This window comes from Liolophura sinensis, chromosome 1 (assembly GCF_032854445.1).
Source record: "Liolophura sinensis isolate JHLJ2023 chromosome 1, CUHK_Ljap_v2, whole genome shotgun sequence".
In the NCBI taxonomy this organism is placed as follows: domain Eukaryota; kingdom Metazoa; phylum Mollusca; class Polyplacophora; order Chitonida; family Chitonidae; genus Liolophura; species Liolophura sinensis.
Window position 1 is genome coordinate 64,393,812 of NC_088295.1, and position 22,916 is coordinate 64,416,727.

Sequence of the window (22,916 nt, forward strand, 5' to 3'; positions counted from 1 at the left end):
TTAGTTATTGGAGGGTGCGGGTTAACTTAGTGCAATTCCCACTCTTTGTGGGAAGAGGTATGATAACAATCGCTTCAGCAAGAAAAAAAAGTCTGGTTTTTTTCCACTAACGCTGATGGACCACTTAACATTGATGCTATTCTCATCTTCAGATATTGCGCAAGGCTATGAAGCGTGACCATGTTGGGCAAAAATGTATTAATAGTATACAATGTACGCATACGTCGCTGGTTATATGACATTCTCACGTTGTGAGGATATAGATCACACTGATTTATTTACGGGTAGCTTAAGTGTGGTTCTCAGAGACGAAAGCAAACTTCTTCGTAATGCGACATATCCTCACTGAGCGTCTCGTTAGATTCTACACAAGCAAATTAAACGACGTCCACATTCCACATCAGTATGGGTTACTTAACCATAGCGGTACTCATCATAACTGTTCAGTCACTCACAATTCTGCAGCTGGTCGACACTCAGTGTCCACTCTCTACTCAACAGGAGACACTACGGCAGTTATCGGCATGCCAATCCGTCTTTAACCAAGCCTTGCTGTTCATCAAACATCTTGCAAACCAGACGAAACTTGAGCAATACTGTATCACCAAAGCCACCGCAGAAAGAAGATGTATTGACAAATTATTTGGGGACTGTCCAGATGCGGACAAGCTAGTAAATGTTACCGGCTACCAAACTGTCATCAGTTTATGGTGTAAGAATATTGCCGCACTGTCTTCACAAACCACATGTATCTCGCGTCAACAAGGGAATGTAGATCTTTGCGCTGCCAATCGAAGAAGTCTGTACAACGCAGTGAAGGCCAGTCTGAGGTTACAGATTTCAACAGAGGGAGAAAAATGGGTAGAGGAACAGCAACATATAAAACGCTGCGAATATCACCATGATGTGGTAATGTGTCAAAACTCGTACGGTCAATACTGTGGTGCAAAAATCAAACAGCTCTTTCAAGCAATTCAGTATGCCCAGATCCCATCTTACTGTGGAGGAAATTCGATCAAGCAGAACATACCCAGCCTTCTCACCGCTTTGCTTCTGAGCGTCACTTTTATATTTCATGCCTGATGCTACCCTGAACTCAGTATATAACCGTGCCCTAAAGCAGAGCCTTCTCACCGCTGTGCTTCTGAGGATCATCACATTTCGTACCTGATTTTACCCTGAACTCCGTATATAACAGTGCAGAACATACCAAGCCTTCTCACCGCTGTGCTTCTGAGGATCATCACATTTCGTACCTGATTTTACCCTGAACTCCGTATATAACAGTGCAGAACATACCAAGCCTTCTCACCGCTGTGCTTCTGAGGATCATCATATTTCGTACCTGATGTTACCCTGAACTCCGTATATAACAGTGCAGAACATACCAAGCCTTCTCACCGCTGTGCTTCTGAGGATCATCATATTTCGTACCTGATGTTACCATGAACTCCATATATAACAGTGCAGAACATACCAAGCCTTCTCACCGCTTTGCTTCTGAGGATCATCATATTTCGTACTAGATGTTACCCTGAACTCCGTATATAACAGTGCAGAACATACCCAGCCTTCTCACCGCCGTGCTTCTGAGGATCATCATATTTCGTACTAGAGGTTACCATGAACTCCATATATAACAGTGCAGAACATACCAAGCCTTCTCACCGCTTTGCTTCTGAGGATCATCATATTTCGTACTAGATGTTACCCTGAACTCCGTATATAACAGTGCAGAACATACCCAGCCTTCTCACCGCCGTGCTTCTGAGGATCATCATATTTCGTACTAGATGTTACCCTGAACTCCGTATATAACAGTGCAGAACATACCAAGCCTTCTCACCGCTGTGCTTCTGAGGATCATCATGTTTCGTACCTGATGTAACCCTGAACTCCTTATATGACCGTGCCACAAAGCAGAACATACCAAGCCTTCTCACCGCTTTGCTTCTGAGGATCATCATATTTCGTACCTGATGTTACCCTGAACTCCGTATATAACCGTGCCGAACATACCAAGCCGCTGTGCTTCTGAGGATCATCATATTTCGTACCTGATGTAACCCTGAACTCCTTATATGACCGTGCCACAAAGCAGAACATACCAAGCCTTCTCACCGCTGTGCTTCTGAGGATCATCATATTTCGTACCTGATGTTGCCCTGAACTCCGTATATAACCGTGCCGAACATACCAAGCCGCTGTGCTTCTGAGGATCATCATATTTCGTACCTGATGTAACACTGAACTCCTTATATGACCGTGCCATAAAGCAGAACATAACAAGCCTTCTCAACGCCGTGCTACTGAACACACCTGTATCTTTACATTCGGCACCAGATGTTTCCCTGGACCAAGTACATAATAGTGTCATGAAAGTAGAACATACTCTGGCCTCGCTCATCACTGTTTCTTTTCTGAAAGATGTAATGCAAATCAGTTCAAATACAATTTATATTTTTTCGCTTATGACAACTGTCGTGAGATATTTTTGTTCAGATCAAATTTTCTGTCAACTGTTTATTTGTTTATCTGATCCGCTTTTAATGCTGTATATTTCAGAATTTCTCACGGGCAAGACAACAGCTATGTTGACGAAGTAAGTCACTTCTTTCCTCCAGTGACTTTCTCTTCATGGATGATAAGGAGAGGACGTCAATCCGTTTAGCAAACAACCTTACATATAAATGGCACCTAACGTATAATGTATATGTGTATATGCTTTCACGTGCGAGGTTGGTGAACAGAATAGACCCAGATCGCTTGATAGTGCAGCACAATGACCCAGGAGCCTCTACCGAATGCGGTCGCAAGGAGTTCAGTAATACCGTTTATTCTGGTTTCCTGTCCTGTAGTACACGGTAACGTCTGTCAGCAACCTGTGGATGGTCGCGGGCTTCTCCAGGCTCTGTCCGTTTTCTTCCCACTGTACAGCGAAAAGCACCAATCAAATAAATAAATGGGGCTACGCCCCAAACATGTTTTTTCTAATAGTCGACTATATTTCAGTTTCAATATTTCCATTTGAAAGATATTTTATCATAATTGCAGAACAATTTTTAATCATATTTCGAATTTTAACTGATTTTTGCTTGTTTCAAAGTCATTTGTTTTTGTGTGTCCTAATTTTGGGTGTTATCATCATTTCCCTACAACATACGTCGTCATGGTAGTTAAGGGTTTACTAAGTGACCTTCATGAAACCAGACCCTGGTTACCAGGTTTGCCACGCACTCACAATCACAGAATCCGTTCTGCAAGTTCACCTGAAACATTTATTGATTTATTTGATTTATTTATTTGATTGGTGTTCTTACGCCGTACTCAAGAATATTTCACTTATACGACGGCGGCCAGCATTATGGTGGGAGGAAACCGGGCAGAGCCCCGGGAAACCCACGACCATCCACAGGTTGCTGGCAGACCTTTCCACGTACGACCAGAGAGGAAGCCAGCATGAGCTGGACTTGAACTTACAGCGACCGCATTGGTGAGAGACTCCTGGGTTATTAGGCTGTGCTAGCTGATCCACTGAGCCACGGAGGCCCCCGAAAACCTTTGAGGAAACTGAAACCCCACAATATATGTGATAATAAGAATACCGTACCAAAAATGATAGGGACGCCGAATAATTTATATATTCAGGATTAAACTAAAGATCTGTTACGCCTACATGTATATATATATATATATATATATATATATATATATATATATATATATATATATATATATTTATTTGATTGGTGTTTTACGCCGTACTCAAGAATATTTCATTTATGCGACGGACGCCAGCAATATTGTGGGAGGAAACCGGGCAGAGCCCGGGGAAAACCCACGACCACCCGCAGGTTGCTGCCAGGCCTTCCCACTTACGGACACGTATATATATCCTACGTGTGTAGAGAGTTGGTAACTGAGAAGAATGCTATACATAAACATACAGGTTATGGGTTTTTATAGTGCAATTTCAGACGTAGTACCCCATGTTCACAAACTGCGTGGGTGAAGAAAACGGTCCTCCCAGCGTTATTGCGTAGGAAAATGCTTATTTCTGAGTTGCTGTCAGCGTTCATGTGTAAGTTGGATTTACATAATTTTCAGCTTTACAGATAGTCTGAGTATTTCTGCAGAGCTTTCGTGGTGTGGTTTTGTACAACCAGACCTTCTTTATCGCCAGCGAAGTGGCAAAAAGTTATCTTTTCCCCAGTGCTTTAACATGGGGCGGCCATTCTGTTTTCGTAAGAAGGACTTTCAACAACCTGCGGGATAGTCGTGGGGTTTTCCCCGGGCTCTGCCCGGTTTCCTCCACTTGCGCCGCTGTGCAAGTGAATTATTCGCATGTAACACAAATCAAATGAATAATAAAATATATCCCAATTATGGTTAAAGCCCACAACTAGTAACACAATTCCAGGACTAACACTCTGCTAGTCCTATAACTGCGCAAACAACTTGGCCTAGGTGTTCTTATTTGCGCAATGTGCGCTCGCAAGATGGCAATGTACAGTATGGACTGGGCAATACGACTTGGGGAATCCCGAATTTTACAAGGCGCAATATACATTCAAACTCTAGTTATTTCATTCTAGCTGTGGGACCGTTACCTATTAGAATTACATTCCTTCGCATGCGTGTTGCAGTGACAGCAGTACACAATCAGCTGGAGATAAGTTTCGCTATTTCCTAAGTTTTAAGTTTGGGATAACGTTTTTCTGGGAGATATGCATGTAGTATGCATGTACTTCCAACATTATTTCAAGCATGCCGCAGAAACCACACATCCCTTTCCGCCAACCGAAGAACCAATCAAGATTGCCAAAGTTTTCAATTAAGCCTTACACATGATCTGAATTGAGACCTGCACTATCTCAAGAGGCGGGCTCTCCAATCAGGTGGGTAGATTTATACCCGTATTTCCCAAAACAATCGACCGTCGCAGCACACTGACTGCCCTATGGCTAGGACAGTTATGTCATGGATGTAAACCAGTCCTGGAGCTAGGACAGTCAGTTATGTTATGGAAGGAAACCATTCTCCTGTTCTAGGACAGTCAGTTATGTCAGGGATGTAAACCAGTCCTGGAGCTAGGACAGTCAGTTATGTCAGGGATGGAAACCACTCTTCTGTTCTAGGACAGTCAGTTATATCATGGATGGAAACCAATCTCCTGTTCTAGGACAGTCAGTTATGTCAGGGATGGAAACCACTCTTCTGTTCTAGGACAGTCAGTTATGTCATGGATGGAAACCAATCTCCTGTTCTAGTCAGTTATGTCATGAATGTAAACCAGTCCTGGAGCTTGGACAGTCAGTTATGTTATTCATGGAAACCATTCTCCTAGGACAGTCAGTTATGTCAGGGATGGAAATCACTCTAATGTTCTATGGCAGTCAGTTATGTCATGGATGGAAACCAATCTCCTGTTCTAGCACAGTCACTTATGTTAAGAATGGAAATCATTCCAATGTTCTAGGACAATCAGTTATGCCATGGATTGAAATCACTCTAACGCTTTAGGACAGTCTGTTGTCAGGGGTTGAAAGCACACTCCTGTTCTAGGACAGTCAGTTATGTCATGGATGGAAACCACTCTTCTGTTCTAGGACAGCTATGTTGTGTGTGTTTAGAAATACAAATTTAGAAACTTGGAAATACTGCACGCTGAAGAAACTGAAGAAGAGTACTGGATGAATCAACCGTCAAAATTTATTTATTTCTCTCAGCCATGTGATTCAAACAACTGAAAACAGATTCACTGATTTTCAGAAGGTATATTTATACCACTTTTCACTCTGAAGTTCTACTCTGTCTCAATCACACAGTCAGCAACATTTACTTATTTTATTTATAATGAATATGTACACAAATAATTAACACCCTTTGTTGTTCAACTCTTGCAAACCAAAATACCATGGTCCATCTACTGGAACAGAGGTTCTTGTCTCAAAGCACTAATTACCAGGGAAAAGCATTAGAAATTGGTAATATATTGGCAACACACCAAGGTAAGTTCAATTCACAAAATGCACATTAGCAAAGTAAACAACTCTACAGCTATCACGTGCAATGCACGGAAAATAAGCTAAAAATAAACAGTTAATATTTTCTACTGATAGCCATCCCATGGATTACCAGGCTTCTTGCATATTGCCTGAAGGATTGACTCCCTTTCCCCTCCTGTATGCCCAAAATTGTTTCAACTCCCGATTAACCTTATTAAACAATTTATACTCGCATGAATCTAAGTGACTATATCATTGCCCATAATGAGTTTCAACAGGTATAAAATAGAGTAATTATTCTCTAGGACAAATAAAATCATGTGATAACCATATTTAACCATGAACAAAACACAATGATGATATATCAATGAATATGGCAAGAGTGCTTAAATATAATAAATGAAGAGAATGACTTAAAAATCAATCCAAAGCCGAACGTGACATAGGAATGAAAACATGGCGTCAATCTGCTAGTTATGAAATATTTAGCAGGTCACAGTCAAAATATCGCGTGACATTTTAAAAACAAAAACATAGGTGGCGCCATCTACATCGGGACAGGACATTTGGCAAGTGGTGCAGCAGATTTAATAGTCCTTACGTCCATTAAATGATCATAAATCTTATTTTACGATGATGGATATAGCAACTCAATATACAGCTTAAATGAGTATATAAATATATATATATATATATATATATATATATATATATATATATATATATATATCTGCATGGTGAAAAGGTGTGCTCCTTTATAGTACTATTTTAATGTATGCATTGAGTTAATAAAAACAAAAACAAACACAAGAAAAAACAAACATCGAACTGACAAAGATATACGCGCATAATTACACTTTAATAACTACTTATTAACTAACAACACATATTATGGCACACACCAAGTTTTCCCTGGAAAAGCTGATCAACCAAATGTATGTAAAGAAACCTTTCAGTGTAACTTGTAAGGTTAAAAGTCACAACCATATGTTCCAGCTTTCGGTACCCCTTCATCACTTTCTGTAAATATGGTGTTTACTTCCACAATATTTTTGCAAACGATGTTCCTTAACCTTGAAATCATTTACAAAAAACATCATGAAAATTACAAGCTTTCATGAAAGGGCACCTTTGTTGGAGTTTTCAACCTAAAATGGTGCATAAGTTCAGAAGCAATGGTCAGCTTGAACTGCCTTGTCCAGTGGTAAAAGCATTTTCCTATCAAAACATGCAAACCAGTAGAAAAATTTTGTTGGTCTGGGTATAACTGGTATTCTGTGTGTTTGTGAATGGAAGAGAGACAAATGGAGGTCTCAACAAAAATTAAAGTAGGCCCTATCAATCAAACTATGAATGTTTGTCACGTGGTGTCATTACAGCATAAGTAATGGACAGCATAAATGGAATTATGCATACATATATAATATACTCCTTCTTTCCAGTATTGCAGCTATGTGTGCATATATATGACACATAATTCATTCTTATACATAGTATAAACAGATTTATTATTTCAGATCACACTCAACAGCAATTGATAAACTGATTTGATCCTGGAGCTAGAGTCAGCTTGATTATCTCCCTTTGATGCTGAGTGGGTACCCACTCCCCATTTCACATTTCAAGTGAAACTGTCAAATTCCAGCACAGGAATCACAATGGCATAAGAGGCTCTTGGCTTATTAAAATCAATTAATAAATCCCTTCACCTCAGGCCATTTATTTGCTGAAAATATCCCAAGTATTAGCAGCACTATGTATCTGTAACAGCTGACATGAATTAATTAGCCTATTAGGAGACATAGTTTTAGTTTTACTTTAATTTCTTGGTCAATCCCAGCCCCATACTGGTTTGTTGACGATCAGTTGTCTTCTTTCAATATGATGTATAAGTCTGTTCATCATCATGTGAGAAACTCCATCAGTAACTTGCCAATGTCTGAGGTTTACCTCCAGCTTTCTGGTTTCCTGCACCCATAAAAACTATCATGCGAGTGAAAAATTATTAAGTAAGGTACTTAACAGTAATAAAGTGAATACAATTTCTTTGTTTAGGTAACAGTGCTTTCCTCATGCTTAATGGTCCAGATAATACATATTTTTGTATTTTTATGAAATGATGTGGAATAAGAACAGCTGTCCACAGACTTCCCCAAATATGTACATCTGTACTATAATTATCCCATATCTAACATCTGTTAATGTCAAGATATAATGATGCTTGAATAAATACACATTACCAGTAAGCAAACTGCGCATGGATTTACAATTCCCTCCAATATCCATTAAATTTTGTGGAGAGTCTAAATCAGCTGTGACCTGTACAAGATACTGAAAGTGAAAGTGGCAGCACCATGATAACGAGGAGATGGAACAAGAAATCTGTCTGACTTTCACGTCAGATAAACATGGGCTCACAAGTGAACAATGTACATATCTTTACACTTTAAAGATATTGGTTGGTAAAAGCACAGAGTGCATATGGATATGATACCACAACAGTTTGCTTCAAGTTGATGAACTGGTGACAGTGATGGACAGCAGATGACTATGAGACATACATATAAAAGTGCAGAGATGGTCCAGGTAATGAGGTTACCAGGGTGACACCATAATATCACATGATCAACAAGAACTGATGATGTCACCAGTGTTTTCCTCATAACATCACAATTGCCTGAGGAGTAAAATCCACAGAAGTAATAGAGTCTTTGAAGGTAATAACCTCAGAGCACCTCCAGAGACTTTCGAGGGATTTGATGATGCTGGCAAGTCAGCTGGGAGTTTATCTGGAAAATACAAAATTTAACAACATATACACGTAAATAAATGAATCATGATGTTCTTTAATATTCCTGTACATAGAAAGGAAGAACAAGTGTAATATACACATGACTTGAAGTTCACTTGGAAAAATAAAAAAAAAGAGAATTTATTTAAAATGGGTTAAAAGGCACAAATGAGGCAAAAACATATGAACAACCACTGTCATGTTATTTACATGACATTGGTTATAGCTAAAAGCTTCTTGCCAAAATATAAAGAATGGAGCTCATGAGTGGTCATTTACACACACTCTGCCTCTTTTTAGGGCTGTGCATGCACACATAATATCTACATAAGAGTGAAATTAAACATTATTTCTGCATATATTTAACATAAAAAACAACAGCTTAGCAGAGCACACTTATCAAGTGTTGCACGAATGGCAGATCTATGCACCAGTATAACAGCTAGATGTCTATATGTCTGATGTGCATTTCAATGATACAATATCCCAGCAATACAAGTCATGTATCAATTTGCTTATTAAGAGATCACATTTAGCTTTGTCTGTGAGTTATTTTTGTCACTATTCTTCATGTCACATTGACATTTGTTGTTGGGTTACACGAGCTTCTGTCTGGTTTTCATTTGGTGGCCTGTCAATAATTGTTTGTCTAATCCTTGTATTTGGGACACTACTTTACTTGGATGTGTTGATGACAAAACAAAGAAGTGCAGTGGACTGTTTGTTTTCCACGATAATACTATTTGAGCAGTTTCCACAGCTTGGACAGTTCTATGGGTTTCCATTTTGGACGCCTATAACAATTATTTTACGATTTCCATGGTGGGATGCTGCCTACTTCAACAAGCATAATGTCTAATGAGCAAACTTCACATAGCATGAATAGGTTAAACAGTTTAACTCTTTCTGAAACTACTTGGAATAAATGATAACACCTGGTATTTACCTTTTGTTGTAATAAACCGATACGTAGCTTTAAACCCTGTTCCATCAAAAACTTCATTTGACTGGAAAGTGACTCTGAAAAATTCCCCGTCAGAGCTTATCTGCTTTTTGGATAATCTATCTACAGAACTGCCACAGTATCTCCGCATTTTTCTGTCAGGTGTCAAGGTGTTAAAATTTGAAAACTCTAAAAAGTCACTGTCTGTGTCTGCTTGACATCTGGAAAGAAAAACAAATATATAAATTTTAAACAATTGTTAAAAAATTATGAAAATAATCCCTTAATGACATTGCTAATAACAAAATATTGAAGCATTTTGGAAGTATTATGCAGCGTTGGTCTTGCAATGCCAAATCCCAATCAGCTTATGCCCTGAGAATAAAGGCTATGTGAAAACTACAACACTGTCAGCTCATATGTAGTTTTACATATAATTCAAGTATGTATGGCTTAGAGCACCTGGTCAAAACATGGCAAAAAAAAAAAAAAAACAGCTGTAAATTGGCCAAGAATGGACAAAATAACACAAAGCTCAAACTTAATATTCAATTTATGGTGAAACCACATATACCAAATTTCAATTCAAGACAATCCACTGTTTAGAAAAAACATCCAGAAAACTGATGAAGTCCGAAATAAAACAAAAATGGCCATTGAAATGGACGAAGCAGATTAAACAAAGTAATGTGCAACTTGTCATGGTGAAACTATGCAAGTACAAAGTTTCAATTCAAATGCCACGACAAACCGCTATGGAAAAAAAAAAAAAAAACCACAGAGAACTGTTTCATGACAGATGAATTGACACAAGGATTGATGGACAGCGTGTAAACCACTAGCCCCACCCTGAGTTACATGAACTACAGTACTGCCCTTTGCTAACGATATAATCTACATGTATCATCTGCCCATTCTACGCGCATCTTGATCGGATGTTGGGTCATGATGGGTGTCCCTGCATGGATGTTGGCACCATGTTGATCATATCTTACGCATATCTTGATCAGCTGGTATGTGTAGTTTCGTTTATTACGTTCACGGCACTTTAGCCTTGGCATACAGGCTAGCTATAAACATGACACGATGTATCTTCAATTTGCTTACCAGGTAAGGCAAATGTGGTGAGTATTATGGTCTATCATTCACCTAACTCTCACTCATTCAAGCCAGTAAATAGGTGACCTAGATCCATGCCTGACTTCCGAGTTTTGCTTTCCTGTTTGTCATTGAACTTTATTAGTGTCAGTGGAAATGTAAAATCGTAACCTCATTCCCGCACAACCGGAAATGATGCAAGCTCTTACCAAAAGCTGTACTAATATTATAAATTAGCCAAGGTTTGGTATAACTGTACACTACATTTAGCTCTTAAATTTCCGTCCTCAGAAAATTTTGCACTGAAGAAAAATCGTGTATTGTACATATATTGCATTTAGGGCCTACGGAATAATTGAGGAAACAGTCACACCTCAATCTGCCTATTATAGCCTTGGCCCGCTCTCCTCATTAAGCCCAGAGGAAGCATAATCACATATAATATCTCACTGACTGAGGCTAACAGACTCAAGCAGCAATCCCTTTGTCATTACTCTATGTCATAACATAACTCCCAATACCCTCCTATATAAATAAAGGCTATTTAACATGCAATACCAAGGAAGTACAATAGTCTAATTTTAGTTCACCTTGGTGGAATACCATCCACATCAAATTCTTGAAATGTTATGATCACTTCTTCGTCCTTCTTTCCATAGAAGCGATAATGACATGTTGTGTTGCGAGGGTAAAATCCAGGGTAGTTAGGGGATGTAAAAACACCTTCAGAGTTAACAGCACTGTAGTAATTAAACCCACATTCTGCAAATAAAACAGAAACTTATGAGTTTGTGGTGAAGTCCATGCAATCACAGTTTGAAAGTTTATGGTTGCATATGTGCATCCGGGCAGAATACGTCTTTCTGCATGGTTAAACATTACCAGCTCAAGAAAAGTTGATTCCCAGGTGAAGAGTGTCAGAGTATGCACTGACTGGGAAATACTACCATTATAGCTAAGGAAAAAAAAAATAAATCCTTGATCTGTTTTTTTTTTTTTGCACCTAGATAAAGTACATGTATGTCCAGTCTGATTTTAGTCTTGTCTGAGACACACAAATAAATTCCAACATAACCTCAGACGAAGAAATTGTGGTCATGTTGATGGAGGTTTGGGCAGCTTGTGCAAGTTACACTTCAGGATATGCTACAGTAAATGTATGGCAGTTTACTACATAAACAGTGAATATGACTCTGCCTGTGTAATCTTCAGTCGTAGGATTTAAACCAAATCAGGGGAGGCAACTGTGTTCAGTACATACACTGAAACATTGGAGCATTTGGGGGGGATGAAGCATGTTGTCCTTTCAATATGTTGTAGCACTGAAACCAGTCAAAAACTCTGAATTAAGTACTTGTTATATGTAATATTTAAAAGAAATCAATGTGGATTCCCTACATTCTGATCATTATATCTTGGGAACTGGAATAATGCTTAAAATTTTCAATTTAATTGGTAGCTCTTAAATGTAAAGCCCCTGTTCATAGTCTCCCATTTTTCTCTATCAGAGCATTACAATACAGAAATTATCCTTCTCATCCAAGTTCCACAGATGCTGCGATGTACATCCATGCCATTACTATATGTTACAAGAAGAATTCGCTTAATTCCTAGCACACCAGCAGATATGCTAAAAGCTCTGCCAGCTACAGTCAACCGGATTTTCTCAATTCTCCTGACAATACATCATGTTTTCATTTCCTTTACACGACTGCCTGGGGGCGGACTAGTATTGCTATATTGTAGTCATGATTGGAGGAACAGCATGGGGCCTCAGTCTGTTGTCATATTAGCCCGAATGCTTCACAGTCTGAAGTCATGACTGCAGGGGCAGTAAGTGGCTTCACAATCTGCAGTCATGATTGCAGGAACAGCAAGAAGACCCAGTCTTTAGTCATGTTTGCAGGAACAGCAAGTGGCGCCACAGTCTGTTATCATGATTGCAGGCATAACAAGTGACTTCAACGTCTGCTATCATGATTACAGGCAGAGCAAGTGGCTCCACAGTGTGCTGTCATGATTGCAGCCACAGCAAGTTGCTCTACAGTCTGTTGTCATGATTGCAGGCACAGCAAGTGGCTCCACCCCCTGTTGTCATGATTGCAGCCACAGCAAGTGGCTCCACCCCCTGTTGTCATGATTGCAGCCACAGCAAGTGGCTCCACAGTCTGTTGTCATGATTGTAGGAACAGCAAGTGGCTCCACAGTCTGTTGTCATGACTGCAAGCACAGCAAGTGGCTCGATGGTCTGTTGTCATGATTGTAGGCACAGCAAGTGGCTCTACAGTCTGTTGTCATGATTGCAGGCAAAGCAAGTGGCTCCACCCCCTGTTGCCATGATTGCAGCCACAGCAAGTGGCTCCACAGTCTGTTGTCATGATTGTAGGAACAGCAAGTGGCTCCACAGTCTGTTCTCATGACTGCAAGCACAGCAAGTGGCTCCATAGTCAGTGGTTGTGATTGCAGGAACAGCATGAGACTTCTGTCTGTATACTTGCCTTTATACATTCAGGCAGTAAAACTTGCATCATGAAAAAAAATTTAATCAGTTTTGTTGATATTATCATCTCTACTGCAGATCACGCAGTTCAATCAGATGTAATCCCAAATCTAGTTCATACAACACCAAACCCGATTAAATCATCCAGTCCCACGTGATCCAAAGTATGTTCATAGTTGATTTCAACATGTCCAGTTTAACATAAATAAGTATGATGCAAATGAGATTGAAGATTTCATAAGGGAGTTTACAAGAGAGAGAAAATATTTTTAGGAAAGATGCTTCCATGTCTTGAAAACATGTCAAAGCTATTCAGTTTGATATATGGTAAAGTACTATCTATAATCAGAAATTAACAGTGGTCACCTAGCAGCTTTGCTTGAAGTCTGAAAGTAATACGCATTTTTGCCTACAGATCAGATAACATACACTACTAAAGTCCATGGAGGTTGGAACTAGAATACAAATGACACAAAAGCTCATTTGCTTCTTTCCCACGCAAGCCATGTTGAATCAGGACCAATGCTTGTACAATGGTGGACACACAGCAGTCCAGATGCTCTGGAGATGCATAATAAAGTGTGAGCTGCAGCCAGGGGGCATTCATTCCCTACCAATCTCCTCAAGATGACGGCTTATAAATATCAGAGTAACACAATATCAAACGGGTCTGATATCAGGAATTAATAATAACACAGAAACCACGGAAGTTCAAAAGGCACACAAACAAATAGTACCTCAGCAGTTTCCTCTCTATCCTTTACATAGCCATGGGAACGTTATCCAGAGAATCATTTACAGCAGTTTTCAGTGGGTTTAAACTAAGTAGTGTGTGAGGGAAAAATGAAGTGTGAATGACTGAACAGAGATATTACCCAACAGCTGATGACATTCAGTTATTAGGATCCAGCACAACTTACATATTTAGAAAAAAAAATCACCATGAAAGTGTCATTAGGTATACAATATTTATGTAACTTACTGTGAACGACCTAAAGTTTTGGCCATGGCTAATGCACTCATTTTCCCAGATTCCAAGCATTGTGTGTATCTTAGAATTGTGTTTTGAGGTTAGCTGCATAGGCAGGATGATATCCCACTGAAAATGTCCGTTTTGAAACCAACAGCAGTATTTTCTGATTTGTCTCTAAAATGAGTTTTTGGAGGTAAAGTTTTAAGGCAAATATGGTATAATCAAAATTGATACACTCAAAATATTTTATTCTGAACGGAAAAATGCAATCCTCGAATAAATCTTAAGAGGAAATTCAATTCACTGGGTTATTTTCACACAGTATTACAGAACTAATTAGCGTCCACAACAAAGTAGAAGGCTGTTCAGCTGAAGACAATGACAAGGTCAACTCATAGGCAGGAATGATTTATTAATTATTTGATTGATATTTTATATAGTACTCAAGAATACAACAATGGCCAGCATTATGGTGGGATGAATCCAGGTCAGATTGATACAGTGGACTAAAAGCAATGGAATTTTGTGTCACAACCCAGAAAAAATGGCTACCATAGCTAGCTACTTACCATATCTCTTGTCCTGCCTGCCAGTTGTTATCCCAAAATCTGCAAATCCAGGGCAAAAAATTCAGTAAAATTACACTGATACGATTTCTAAAAGTTTTTTATTGGGAAAAGGCTTCAATTAAGTCAAGAGATGTGGTTGTAAATTATTCACTGTGTGACAAATTGTGCAGAGTGTCAAGAAATGGCCACAGTTTTATTTAATAAATTCACATAAAACAGGGCCATCAAGTGCATTACACATTGCAGCATACCTAATGGCTTATAAAACACTAGCACAGGTTATAAATATTGCAAAATGACAGGAATGCACTTAATAATACAATTCTCAATATTTGAAAAAAAAAAGAAATACACATGTCCAACAGCACACAGTTTGATGAATAAATTTTCCACTTGAACTTGTGATCAAATTACAAAGTTTGAAGGAAGTTTTTCCTGGTTTACAGTTTCAGTGTCCACATAATTATGTTGGCAGCAAGAATATGGATAAAGCCACACTTTCAAAGTCATTAAAAATTGATGTAACCTTTCGACACTCACTTGTTAAGAATTGAAATGAGGCCTTAAATCCTGTGACACTTGGTGATGACTGAACGCTTGTGAAGACTACTGTCAACTTGGGTTGGTGTGACATAACCATTTTGGGGATTCTCTTCCCGCAGTGCTTTCCAAGATCGCTTAACTCGCCGTGCGTCATGACGTAAACGCTCACCGAGTCTGATCCCTCGCAGCTGCAAGTGAAACAAAAACAAAACAGTCGTCCACGATTCCACAGGATAATAACTGACGGATGTTTTTTTTTTCTATAATCAATCAATGGTGTTTGGAGGCAGCTGAGTCTATACAAGATACAAAGATGGGGTTTCCGAGACAGATTAGAAAACTCTTACATTAGCCTGGAATTCTATAGTTTGAATGTGAGGCATGACATTGCATAGGGCTCTTGCTTGATGCCATATAGACTTTTTGCCCGCTGACTGGCGGCTGTACAACTGCTTTGCTAACCCTTAAAGGATCCCCAAATAATCTGGCTGCATTCAGGCAGTCTGGAAGACGGCACGTTTTACATTAGGTTGGCCGGAGATATGCCGCCTGATGCTTCCACCAAAAATAGGCAACACACAATATGCTGATTCAGATTGACATGCCAAAACACTTCATCAGCTGCTATGAAACATAATTCTTAAATCGATGAAGACTGTAAATATACCATGATATTCTAATATTTAATTTTCATGAAAAAACCTGACTTTACTTCCATTTGGGCATGCTTCATCATCTTGATCAACAATTATATCTATAATGAAAGCTTTTCTTCTTTCTCCTGATGACAGGCTCATTTCTGTGACTGCGGCCTATATAATACTAAAGCTTGATGTCAAGATCTAAATGTGTCACGCATACATGCATGACATTGTACTTTTCTGTGAGGTAATAAACGAGTGAAGAATTTGAAGGTGAACTTATGTTCTGGAATATGGGTGTTGATGTCTTTATCTACATCCAAATGTGCCACACATACATTCATGACAAAGCACTTTTTGTGCGTTAATAAACGAGTGAAGAAATTCAACTTATGTTCTGAAATATGGGTGTTGATGTCTTTATCTACATCCAAATGTGTCACACATACATTCATGACAATGCACTTTTTTGCGCGTTAATAAACGAGTGAAGAAATTCAACTTATGTTCTGGAATATGGGTGTTGTTGTCTTTATCTACATCCAAATGTGTCACACATACATTCATGACAATGCACTTTTTGTGCGTTAATAAACGAGTGAAGAAATTCAACTTATGTTCTGAAATATGGGTGTTGATGTCTTTATCTACATCCAAATGTGTCACACATACATTCATGACAATGCACTTTTTGTGCGTTACTAAACGAGTGAAGAAATTCAACTTATGTTCTGGAATATGGGTGTTGATGTCTTTATCTACATCCAAATGTGTCACACATACATTCATGACAATGCACTTTTTTGTGCGTTAATAAACGAGTGAAGAAATTCAACTTATGTTCTGGAATATGGGTGTTGATGTCTTTATCTACATCCAAATGTGTCACACATACATTCATGACAATGCACTTTTTGTGCGTTAATAAACGAGTGAAGAAATTCAACTTATGTTCTGAAATATGGGTGTTGATGTCTTTATCTACATCCAAATGTGTCACACATACATTCATGACAAAGCACTTTTTGTGCGTTACTAAATGAGTGAAGAAATTCAACTTATGTTCTGAAATATGGGTGTTGATGTCTTTATCTACATCCAAATGTGTCACACATACATGCATGACAATGCACTTTTTGTGCGTTACTAAACGAGTGAAGAAATTCAACTTATGTTCTGAAATATGGGTGTTGATGTCTTTATCTACATCCAAATGTGTCACACATACATTCATGACAAAGCACTTTTTGTGCGTTACTAAACGAGTGAAGAAATTCAACTTATGTTCTGAAATATGGGTGTTGATGTCTTTATCTACATCCAAATGTGTCACACATACATGCATGACAATGCACTTTTTTTGCGTTAATAAACGAGTGACGAAATTCAACTTATGTTCTGGAATATGGGTGTTGTTGTCTTTATCTACATCCAAATGTGTCACACATACATTCATGACAATGCACTTTTTTGTGCGTTAATAAACGAGAGAAGAAATTCAACTTATGTTCTGGAATATGGGTGTTGATGTCTTTATCTACATCCAAATGTGTCACACATACATTCATGACAATGCACTTTTTGTGCGTTAATAAACGAGTGAAGAAATTCAACTTATGTTCTGGAATATGGGTGTTTTAACATGTGTCACATGTCTGATTCCTGCCTGTGCGACTGAGGTTTTATGTAAAGACATTTCTTCATGTGCCAGGCAAGGTTCAGCGGCTTCCCCACAGGCTTTGTACTACCATAATACACTAGAATACTCATGACTACCGTTGTTAAAGCCATATACATAGAGTGAGATAGACATTCAGCCAGATCACTAGACCTGATGACAGCGCATGTTCACAAGGCTGATATGCTGCTTGTATAAGAAAAATTATACTTAACTATATATTTAAATCATATTATTATATTAATGTGATTTTTCTCTCTCAGAGCATTACAAGGCTTATTATATTTAAATTATACTTAATCTATAAACTTTGGTAAGAATTTTTAAAAAAAAAATCAAGGAAATGGTCTTCAAGTATTACTAAAGCCATGACAATAATTGTGAGAAAGTGTACACCAAAGAGTCTCACCTTAAGTTTGGCCTAATATACAACTGCATCTTTAGAAGCACAGACACCTTAAATGGCACTTTTGATGCCATCCATTAAGTTTTCCTCATAAGAAATTGCTCAAACTTCACTAAAAAAACTCTTAAGTGGCTCTACATCTATGAGGTGGACAAATCAATCAGAATCAAGTAAAATGTGTCACATTAAAAACTAAACTTTAGCTGAAATACAATAATCATTTTTTGACATATCTTGTTGACAAGATTATGTTATACCCAAACAGATAACAAGCTGAAACACCCACCCAAAGGCAGGTACATTTCTAAATGCACCCATTTATATTGGCAAATTGGGCAAAATAAACCTGGCCTGCTTTACTTACTCATGAGGGTCTAGGGGATTGCCTCCTGGATAAAACAGATCCATGTGGGTGAACTTTATCTGAACTCTCTCAAGGTTGCTCCCAACAAAGGTGAAGCGACATTGAATTCCCTTCGGATAAGAATTGGGAAAGTCTGGGCTGCTGAAAGTTCCGTTTTTCGTCACATTGCTTTTGAAAACTTGGTCACAGTTAAATGCTGCAAAGACAAGAAAGAGAGTATAAATGAATGTGTATTTTATTTACAGATCTTATCACATTAAGGTCAACATCTATATACTACTTGTCAATCATTGTGGGCCCCCAAGTGACAATCTCAGCATCAGCTGCTGAAAGTCAGTTTTCATCAATACCAGCTCCCATAAAGAGCAGTTGCCATAAAACCATAAACATCAGCTGCGATGGAGATCATTTTCCATAAACACGTTTCTTCGCAAAGATCAGTTTCCATAAACACTTGTAATTGCCACAAAGATCCGTTTCCATAAACACTTATAATTGCCACAAAGATAAGTGTTCATAAAGACCTATTGCCACAAAGGTCAACTGCCATAAAAATCAGTTTCCATAAACACCAGTTCCAATAAAGATCAGTTTCCATTAACACCAAAATGTCTGACGATGTCATTTGATCATGTAAAAACAAAAAACAGTTATTACTCTATAGGCAATTAAATTTCAAATTATAAAAGTGAGTATATACATACATACATACATAAATAATCTTTTGGATTTACTAATAAGAATGATGCATTTATAGGCTGTGATTGCCATTTTTCGAGTGATGATAAGAAATACATGTACCATGAAAGATCTCTTTCATTGGGGTAATATCTAGTACAACTACCTTTAACACCAAAAGCATACAGATAGGCACAGACCTTATATAATTACACAAAAGAATCTTGTTTCTGGACATGCAGAACACATTCAATAATCCTGATGATGGGCCCCGATAATTTCAATCGTAATCAATATTCTTATAATATCTAAAGATTACGAACACTGGTACTGTGTTACTATTTAAAGCCTGATAAATAAAAAAATCTTGAGATGACACGAACATAACAACGCCAACATGTATGTGTGATGAAATATATCGATCTTAGTACACAAGGCTTATCAGTTGTACTTCGCATGTTCTAGGCACATGAACTGTGAACAACAGATTCAGATGGACAAAACAACCCTGTATTATGCTATCATTATCAATACCAGATTCCCATCAGCTAACTGATACATATGCTGGTCAAAGACACTTGGCACCAATCCATAAAGAGTTGCGGTCAGTTGGTTGATTGTCATATTTGACAATGTTGGCACCTAACGAAAAGTATGAAGTTATCCACTTGCATGAGGATGCATATAATTCCTTCCCACACCAAAGCAAGTCAGTCAGGTTTACACATAAAGCCTATATACTACATTTATACTTAAAAAGTTTTTTTCTTCTCAGGTGTCAGCAACAGGGAAAATATCTGTGGTGTAAGAAAGAGGGGTGGGGGGGGGGGACTTTGTTATATTTTCTTTAAATTTCAGTCACCTTCAGACAAACATCATATTTTCATTAAATAGTTGACTTGCTTTGTCACTTGGTCCTAGAATGAATAATGTCCAATTATGAATTGTGCTAGGTATTTCACAGGAAGCGATCCATCACAAAACACAAAGCCATGATAACCGCCACAACATGTTAATCCTGCTCGACATTCTATAAGTAAGGCAATCTGACTCCAGCCATTTTTACATATCAATCTTTCTGAAAGGTTTCTATCTAAAAGGATGACTTTTTTCCCCCTCACAAAATCCATATCTACGTTTACTTCGTGAAAATCAATCATCTCTGCACTAACATTTACATACTGGATTACGTCATGACAGGGCTTTGTATATATGCTGTCAACACGCTGAAGGATTTACCATGTTCTTGGAAAACAAGTATTTCAGACAAACAAATGTACGAAAATAGACCCAATACCAGGAGCAAGGGCTGTCGCAAACAAAAAGACTAATCTACAGGTTTTGCTGGCATTGATCTCCAGACATCCGACAAATCTGCTGATTAAGTAAGGCTCTCTGGGGGTAGGGGTACCGCTGAGCAGTACACGGACAAAAGGGTTAATCCTCAGAAATCTTAAAACGCCTGATAAGCCGTGTTTCTATTCAAGAGGTGCTAAGTAATTTTTCGTATTCTACAGAAGTGGCGGATACAATCAAGAGACATCATTGTTCTCGCAATCACTCGATATATCATCAAGTCCTGCTGCGAATATCGAGGGCACCATTTCCTCTTATCGATTGCCTGAGCTGATAAGAGTTGGGCAGGAGTCGGGAATCCTCCCCTTTTAAGGGCATTGCTTCTATTGATTCCAACGTATCCAGAAGTTTTGCCAAGAGGTCTGTCTCCGGTACCCCCGAGTGAACCGAGCAGTAACACCCTACTGGGGCATTCTGGGTAGGTGAAAAGGTTCAGATTTAATCCTTTCGAACACTGGACAAAGTAGGTGAGCTCAACGACACCCAAAGCCCAAAAATAAACCAGATTGCCATCTGACCCACTAGCTCTTGTCGATCATCTCTGCACGACAAATGTGCTCTTTAATATTAAAGGGGCTCAAAATTGAGCTTTCATCAATACTAGGAATAGTCATAACAAAGTCAGATTACAATATACCTGCATTCTGAAATAATAAAAATACATAACCTATAGTTTTCTTTCACAATATTACAACGTTCCTTTACGATGAATTCCTTACATTAAATATAGAGTGTTTTCAAAAAGAAGGATATGCACAACATCACATGAAGGCATTAAGAATGATATTTTCTATGGTGCAATACATGTACATGTAACATGCATGACTGTACATGTAACATGTATGACTGTGCATGTTACATGTATGACTGTACATGTAACATGTATGACTGTGCATGTTACATGTATGACTGTACATGTAACATGTATGACTGTGCATGTTACATGTATGACTGTACATGTAACATGTATGACTGTACATGTACAAGCTGAGAAACTGGAGAATTGATGGAACTAATTTAACAGTGTGATAATATAACATAAGTCAACCAAACAGACAAAGTTAACAGACTGCTGGGGCGTCCCACAAACTTTAATGCAAACTATCTGTAGTGTTCAAGAATCAAATCCCCCTGTTTATATTTAATACACAGAATTAGGAGAACTTTGTAAGCAACACCTACTCAATCGTGTCAGAGGGATTTGGTAAATGTACATGTATAAGCATCAAATTTATGTTTATTTGAAAGTAAAACACACAGCCAGATCCTTGCCTAAATCCATTAACAGAGGATCAGAGTGAGAAGGTATTAATGCTTATGTCACACCCTTTATCTTGACACTTACCATGGCTTCACACAACTAACAAATGGTCACGTATTTTCAACCAATATCCATTATTTTTGCACACATCCATACAATGTAACAACACACCAGGCGTTTGGCTTCTGATTACTGCTCATCACTATGAGCCACTCTTACGTCTGTCATCACACAATGCATGCTGCGTGAACTTGGTCTATGAATACATATCACGGAACAGAACTCCAGGACAATCAAGTTTCTGGAGATTTCCAAAACACAGAATTCAATGTACTCATAATCATGCCTGAAATAGATATGATTGTATTTCTGAGTTTATTTATTTACTCCAGAAATGGATAAAACAAAAAACTTATATCAAGATTAATCTATTTATTTATTTGATCAGTATATATATTTCATATGATGGCGGCCAGCATTATATAGGAGAAAACCAGGTAGAGCCCAAGGAAATCCACAACCATCTGCAGGTTGCTGACAGACCTGACAAAGGAAGCCAGCATGAGCTGAGCTGGACTTGAACTCACAGCAACCACATTGGTGAGAGGCTCCTGGGTCAAAGGCCCCTACCTCAACATTAATATACACGTACATATCATGATGTAACTAAATATATGTACTCTGAAAGACTAAATATACAACCTAATTATTCTACACTGGTTATCATATGGTGAATGACACACAGACAGACAGACAGACAGACAGATACGGGATGTGAGTGTCCCTCATTTTCCCTCTCTTTCCTCCCCCCCCCCCCCCACCAACCATAAAACCAGCAGATGAGGGATGTACATTACTCTTAATGCTGACTCTTAGAGAGGTGCTATCTGTAAAGTTTGGATTCAGATTGCAGCCTGTATTTTTCTCTGCGATCACCGCGTTGACATATTGATTACTGGCTCACCGCTGATAATTGAGCATAATAAGTGGTTCACTCTGATAACTGTCTACCCCACCAGGAACACAGAAACTGGGCGACAAAGATAAAATCCTTACTTCTCAGATCAATGATGCACTGGTATACACAAGCCAGGCATAAATCACTAA

General features: G+C 38.4%; 1 protein-coding gene across 4 annotated transcripts in view; it reads right to left on the minus strand.

The window, feature by feature from the left end:
- Nucleotides 1-6,743: 6,743 nt before the first annotated feature.
- Nucleotides 6,744-22,916, minus strand: part of LOC135481870 (CUB domain-containing protein 2-like) — a 179,022-nt gene continuing 162,849 nt past the window's right edge. For all 4 annotated transcript variants that reach the window (XM_064761619.1, XM_064761620.1, XM_064761621.1 and 1 more), the window contains 6 exons: nucleotides 18,515-18,710; nucleotides 15,423-15,613; nucleotides 14,883-14,921; nucleotides 11,431-11,602; nucleotides 9,746-9,963; nucleotides 6,744-8,797 (listed from right to left, as the gene is read on the minus strand). In XM_064761619.1, coding sequence (XP_064617689.1) covers nucleotides 8,676-8,797; nucleotides 9,746-9,963; nucleotides 11,431-11,602; nucleotides 14,883-14,921; nucleotides 15,423-15,613; nucleotides 18,515-18,710 — 938 coding nt within the window. In that variant the 3' untranslated portion in view covers nucleotides 6,744-8,675. The remainder of the gene's footprint in view (nucleotides 8,798-9,745; nucleotides 9,964-11,430; nucleotides 11,603-14,882; nucleotides 14,922-15,422; nucleotides 15,614-18,514; nucleotides 18,711-22,916) is intronic.